This window comes from Malurus melanocephalus, unplaced genomic scaffold (assembly GCF_030028575.1).
Source record: "Malurus melanocephalus ecotype Western Australia unplaced genomic scaffold, MMel_1.1 scaffold_231, whole genome shotgun sequence".
Classification (NCBI taxonomy): domain Eukaryota; kingdom Metazoa; phylum Chordata; class Aves; order Passeriformes; family Maluridae; genus Malurus; species Malurus melanocephalus.
In genome coordinates, this window is record NW_026623463.1 from 1,048,338 (window position 1) to 1,054,516 (window position 6,179).

The 6,179-nt window shown below is 42.8% G+C and overlaps 1 protein-coding gene across 1 annotated transcript in view; it reads left to right on the forward strand.

The window, feature by feature from the left end:
• Positions 1-5,907, forward strand: part of RFXAP (regulatory factor X associated protein) — a 33,579-nt gene extending 27,672 nt beyond the window's left edge. The window contains exons 2-4 of the mRNA XM_057374747.1: positions 64-893; positions 3,404-3,511; positions 5,700-5,907. Of these exons, the coding sequence (XP_057230730.1) occupies positions 64-893; positions 3,404-3,511; positions 5,700-5,810 (1,049 nt within the window). The 3' untranslated portion in view covers positions 5,811-5,907. The remainder of the gene's footprint in view (positions 1-63; positions 894-3,403; positions 3,512-5,699) is intronic.
• The last annotated feature ends 272 nt before the right edge of the window (positions 5,908-6,179 follow it).

A 6,179-nucleotide genomic window follows, 5' to 3' on the forward strand; every position in this document is an offset into this window, starting at 1 on the left:
GGGACTAACAAACCAATTTCCACGCCAAGTGCGCTATTTACTAATAAGGTTTTTTAATCGTAGACCCTCTGACTTCTGTCGCTCCTTTTGCCCACGAGCAAGCACCKACAGTGGACGCCCCTGGTCCTCGCTGGTGTGTCACCAGGCGGGCCAACCCGCCCTGGTGTCTGTCACACGCCCACGAACGCCTCACGCCAGCAGCGCCACAGCGCCCTCAGGGGCGGCRCCATCACCGGGACCCCTCCCCTGGCACGCATGCGCGGTGCGCGCGGCGTCTGCGCGCGGGCGGAGCGGCGCGGTGCCGGGAGCGGAGCGCTGAGGGACAGCCCGGAGCGGGCACCGCCGCCCTGCAGGGCAGCCCCGCCGCCGCTGCCGCCTCCTCCGCCTCCTCCTCGCCGCCGCCGCAGCAGCAGCAGCTGGCGCTGCTTGTGATGCAGCCGAACGGCGGCGAGGAGGCGGCGGACGGGGCGGTGGGGGTGGTGCTGCAGCCGAATGCCGACTCGCAGCTGCCGCCCTCCGCTAGCGGTGGCCTCATGGTGTTCTACGAACTGGGGCCCGCCGGCGACCCCGAGGTGGGGGAGGAGGAGGTCGAGGCCGAGGCCGAGACCGAGGCGGYGGGCGGCGAGAGCACGGCCAGCCTGGAGGAGCTGGAGGAGGAGGAGGTGACGACGGCGGCGGCTGCGAGCGGTGAAACKGCGGCGGGCGGCGAGTGCAAGAGCTGCACATACCAGGGCTGCAACGAGACCACCACGCAGGTGGTGAAGCAGCGCAAGCCWTGGATGTGCAAGCGGCACCGCAACAAGATCTACAAGGACAAGTACAAGCGCAAGAAGAGCGACCAGGCCCTGGGGGGCGGCGGGGCGGCGGCCGCTGGGGGCGGCCCGCGGGCCGAGGTGAGGCGGGGGGCGGCGGAGCCTCGGCCGGGCCGCTCTCGGGGGACAGTCGGGGTGCCAAGTGGTCTCCGGGAAAGCCAGGTTCTGTCAGATGGAATGGGACTCTTACAGAGGAAAGGGAAGAAGTCTAGGGCCGTTCTACATCTCGCTCTTCCTCCAGTTTGCCAAAGCAAGCCCCGTTTGTTTTTGGCTGACATAAATTGTAGAAGCTTATAGCTACACCTGAAGATCCCAGGAGAAGAATTACTGTTAGAGGATGCTTCGCTGTGCAGAGTGGCTTTTTTCTATGGGAGGAAAGTATAGATCTAAGGGAGATGTCAGACGCCTGCTCAGGTGGTGYTGAAGTGTGGGGTTTTAAAGTCTTAAAGGCTGTTGTGTATCAGGTATATAAAAATTACTTGTGTAGGTTCTTCAAGATGTTTTTCGGTTCTTACTTTTTATATTAAATGGCAGGTAGATATCTGGACCACTACTAGTTCATATTTAATTTCCAGAAGCTTATRTGTATTATTTAGATGGGAAAATACTATCAGAGGGAGAACCAATGGTAGCTTTAAACTTTTTAAATATTTTTCCCCCGCAGTTCCCCAGTGACTCAGCTAGGATAACACACTTCTCTGATGGGCACTTGTTCAGAGTTAGTGCTTYAGATCTGGTATTTAGATGAGATAAAAAAAGGGAAATAGTTTTATACCTGAAGGTGCTGAGTAGTTTGTGCTCWAAGGGAAGTAGTGGTTGCCTGAGGAAAAACAAAGCTTTATTTGACACTCCTGCTAAAAGCAACCCTTTTATGTCAGCACAACTGCCTCTGGAGTCATGTGACTGAGAATGATCAATGTAAACTGACCATCTTTTCCTGTTTCTGTTTTTCTTCATATAAATACAATAGTAACCATACTGGATGTCACACCAAATAATCTTCTTTTGTCTGTCAGTAAAAACTATTAGGCAGGTGTTTGGTTTTTTTTTTTTTTTTTTTTAAAGGGACTGTATATGATGCTGCTAAGGAATATTATCTCATCTTTTTCAGTTCAAAGGACTTGCTGAGGTTTTCTGATGTATTCTGTAACTACAAGTGATACATGTTCCATATAGTATTTTGAATTCTTGTTGAACCTTTGTGAGCTCTAAACATCTGTTACATTTTGRTAGTTTATTCAGGTCTGCTACCTGGTGTGAATACTCTCTTTGTTTTTGAATCTTTTTGGTGTCAACTTAATTTGCCAGGTAGTGTTTACATTAGAACAATTTCTTTTCAGTTTGTGATACTTTGCTTGGTAGCTCAGCTCTAAGCTTTTTCCTTAGCATTGAAAGGACATAGCATGCTTGTTTCCAAGGAAGAAGTTATGCTTTTATTGTCCTTGCTGTTTTGTTTTCTGATTTTAGTAGCTACTTCTCTTTTAAATCAGGGAATAGAAGCTGCACATATGATTCAAGATAAGAATGAATTCTGGATTTATAGACCAGCGTGACTTTCCCTCTTCTCTTTTCCTTTCCTGATAGCTCATCCTGCTCGATTCATGATCCATCTGCACAAACACTTGTGCTAGTTTAGAAAGGGGGACAGTGTGGGAGAAGGGTAAAAATGCTGCATTTCATGTAGTCATGGGTTAAAACTTTTTGATCTGTAACATGAAATGGTTATCATTGTATGTTGGAAGAGGGTGAGTTTTCCCAGTTTCTGCARGCACAGGTTGCTTTGAATTTTAGGAAATTAAGGCCTGAAGTTACAGAAGCAAGCAAAATATTTGGTGCTAAAATTACTATGGTTTTTTGCAGTGATGTCTGTTAAGGCCACTTTCAGTAGAAGTTCCTAGTAAAAGTTTCGTTTTTCACTTCTGTAGACAAGATTGAAGTGAAATTTACTGGGGTACTTTTTTGTTCTTGTGTTTGAACCTTTCAGGTAAATGGAAGTGTCAGTAAGTTAATGCACATAGGATTCAACATTGGTTGAAATTTTCCAAACCATTCATAGTTTCTTTAGAGCAGAGTGTAGAGCCACATGGTATTTGTATGTCTAATTCAGTTGACAGGGGATTGTATAAGGAACAGAATTAACTTGCAAAAAAAAAAAAAAGCCTGTGGCTTTGGCAAGTTCATACTAGTTTTCTGAAGTTTGTTTTGGTGCTACGAGTATTATTGTTATTCTTTGCACAGTTTATAATTGTAAATTACAAATGGTAAATACCATTCATTTTCACAAGCTGAGCTGTTGCGAATGACTTCACTTTTAAGAAATGCAATCAAATAAATTGAAGCCATAAACTAGCCCTAGTAACCTGTTTAGTTTTGCAGTGTGGAGGACTAACTCACCTGCATTGCTTCATTCTTACTGGTGAAATAGTGAAAGGAGATGGAAAGAAGAGGCCAAATCTTGAATAGGTAGATTTCCATTCCTGTGCTTTCCTCTGCAGATTAAGGACACAAATGTTCTTTGCTCATGCGATTTTCTGTGTATCACTGTAGTTTATAGTCTGGCTTCCCTGTTTTTTGTTTTGTGTCATATGCAGGATAGCGTTGAAGGTTCAGTGTCTGTTACAAAGCAGAGAACAGGATCCGTTGGAGATCGCCCAGCAAGACCTACTCTTTTAGAACAAGTGTTGAATAAAAAGAGGCTGGTAAGTCTTGTTTTCAAGAGGTTTTGAACTCAAAGGCAGTGTAACAATGTTTACCTGTCACCATCGTGAAAAAAGAAAATAAGTTTAATAAGCATACACTGCATGTGCATATTTTCAAATTTGGAATATGCTTCAGAGATGTGTGCCTCAGCCTCTGAAGAATACTAAGATGACTGAATTTAATGATCACTGCCACATTAACTGAAGTTTTTGTATTTTGGTAGTAACAGATGTGGTGGTTTTAGGGTAAATAGTGCCTATAGTACGACTGAGATGGTTTTAGCTTGTTAAACCAAAGCTTTAGGCAGAACAACTTCAGGTCTGTGGTGGGTTTTAGAAGTTGTAAATGTGACAGAATCATGCATAAAATTGTGTATATATGTGTTGATAAAGCAAAGTCTAAGCAAACAGTGTGGTTAAGATTTGTAGGCTGTGTAAATGGCATGTGTCTTAGGTTTTTAAACACTTGTTTTTCCTTTAAAGTGTTAAGCCAGATGCAGGGTAATAATTCAGTAGCTACAGTTTCTTTGGTTTCTTCATTGTAACTTTTCTTTGCTCCATATTTTTGCAGTCCCTGTTCTTCAAAAGCTATTGGGACTGTCTTCTCTTTGTTATCTGTGCAAAGCAATTTAACAACCCTCATCAAAGTGCTGTAGTGCTTGTTCAGAAATTGGGAAAGCCTTTAAAGAAAATTATGTTAGTCTTAAATAACAACTACATAGATTTATATGATTTTTTTCCTAATGATTACATCTAAAACTCCAAGGAGTATTTGTAGCTTTTCRGTTTTTGCAAGAAAAAAAGGTAATGATCTATGGAGTAATTTTTGTATTATCTGTTGTTCTTCATGCCCCGCTTACTGGATTGCCCTTTCCTAGAGTTTTCTGTTGGTGGCTTTTAATTAAATTTGAATGGTATCTGATTAATGAAACATTATCTTTTATAGAAATACCACAATCAGATATTTTTTAATACATATTGAGAGCTTTTGCATAGAGTTTTGTCAAGGATCTTTAAGAKCTCGGGTTTACTTGCACTATTCTTGAAATTCAGAATTGATCTGGTTCTTACTTTTATTTTTGTCCTCTGATTTGCAGCTGTAGTACCTCTTTGGTTATATCACTGAAGTGACCATAGATAATAAGCAAGTATCTAGGAAATGCATTCAGCTGAAAAAGAACCCTTTTCCTGTGTTAATTTTTGGAAGGATCAATTCCCAACCTGATTTGCCATTTGACCTTATAATAACTTGTGCTGCCACTGTGCAGGAATGAGAGTGAACAACCAGAGTTGGATTACGGACTGCAGCTGTTCATGCCAGGACACAGATGCAAATACTTTTAGATACTTTTGTCCTTTGATTGATGGCAGAGGATTTTTTTGACTCATTCCCTGTGGGTGGACTACTRTTTTGAATTGTTGGGAAATTCTGAGCACTCAGTGAACATCATAGAGTATCTTGAGTTGGAACGGACCCATAAAGATCATGATTCCAACTCCCTACTCTTTCACAGGACTGCCTAAAACTGACCTGTGCTAAGGGCGTAGTCCCRATGCTTGAACTGTGACAGGCATGTGAGCTTTGCTGCAGAATTACAGTATTTTATTCATCTATTAAAGTATTTTTGAGCAATCTGCAGTGGGAAATGTAGAAATTAGCTCAGAACTGAAGCACAATGGAAAGATGTTTTGGTTTTAGTATGTCAGGATTTAGATTACTGCTGTCTGCTATACTTACAGGGGTTTTGCGATACTGTTTATTCTTTGCATTCTGGATGTGCTTGCAGATGTGTGTGAATGCTGTTTCTGGTTATCTGCTGATCTTCTGAAACAGTTTTAGATGTATTTTGTGAGCATGTTTTGTAATTGTGCAGTATTTAATTGTTCTCTAGTTTGTATGAATGTACTGGTTTGGGCTGGGATACAGTGTATTTTCTTCACAGTAGTTTGTATGGGTTTGTGCTTTGGGTTTGTGATGAAAAGAATGTTGATAGTGCAGTGCAGCACTTCATCCATGGCAAGGAGAGAGGGAAGAATAGGCTGATGGAGGGAGGGAAGATATATAGCTGTGTGCTGGGGTTAAACAACAGCAGTGGGTAATGCACAAATTCATGTAGTGGAAAAATACTACTATGGTAGCTATTTGATGTACGTGAGTTTTGTAAAATTCATTTTCTCTCTCTTTCAGTCCCTACTCAGAAGCCCAGAAGTAGTGCAGTTTCTGCAGAAACAACAGCAACTGTTAAGTCGACAAGCTTTGGARCAAAGGCAGCAACAGTTTCAAGGAGCACCTGGGTAATGAGAAAGGATCAATGATCTGCAAATGAGTCTGGTGCTGAAGGAGGGATAGGATCTGTATTTTTATAAATGCAAAGAATCTCACTGTTTAAATGAAAGTTGCTGTTGTTACCTATTTGTTTCTTGTTTGCACTTTTGAGGTTTTGAGGTGCTTGGATGTCTGCAAACTTGTGAGCAAATCACAGAATGGCCTGGGTTGTGTTACAGAAACTTCCTAGAGTGACCATTCGTGTGACTTTCTGGCAATCATTCTTCCRGTGCCAGAGATTTTTAACTTCTGAAACCAAAGCTTTTTTTTACCATGGGCAGCTCCAGTGATCTGACAGGCCCCTCTCGACTCCCTGCACACCCAGCTCAGTCAAATTACGTT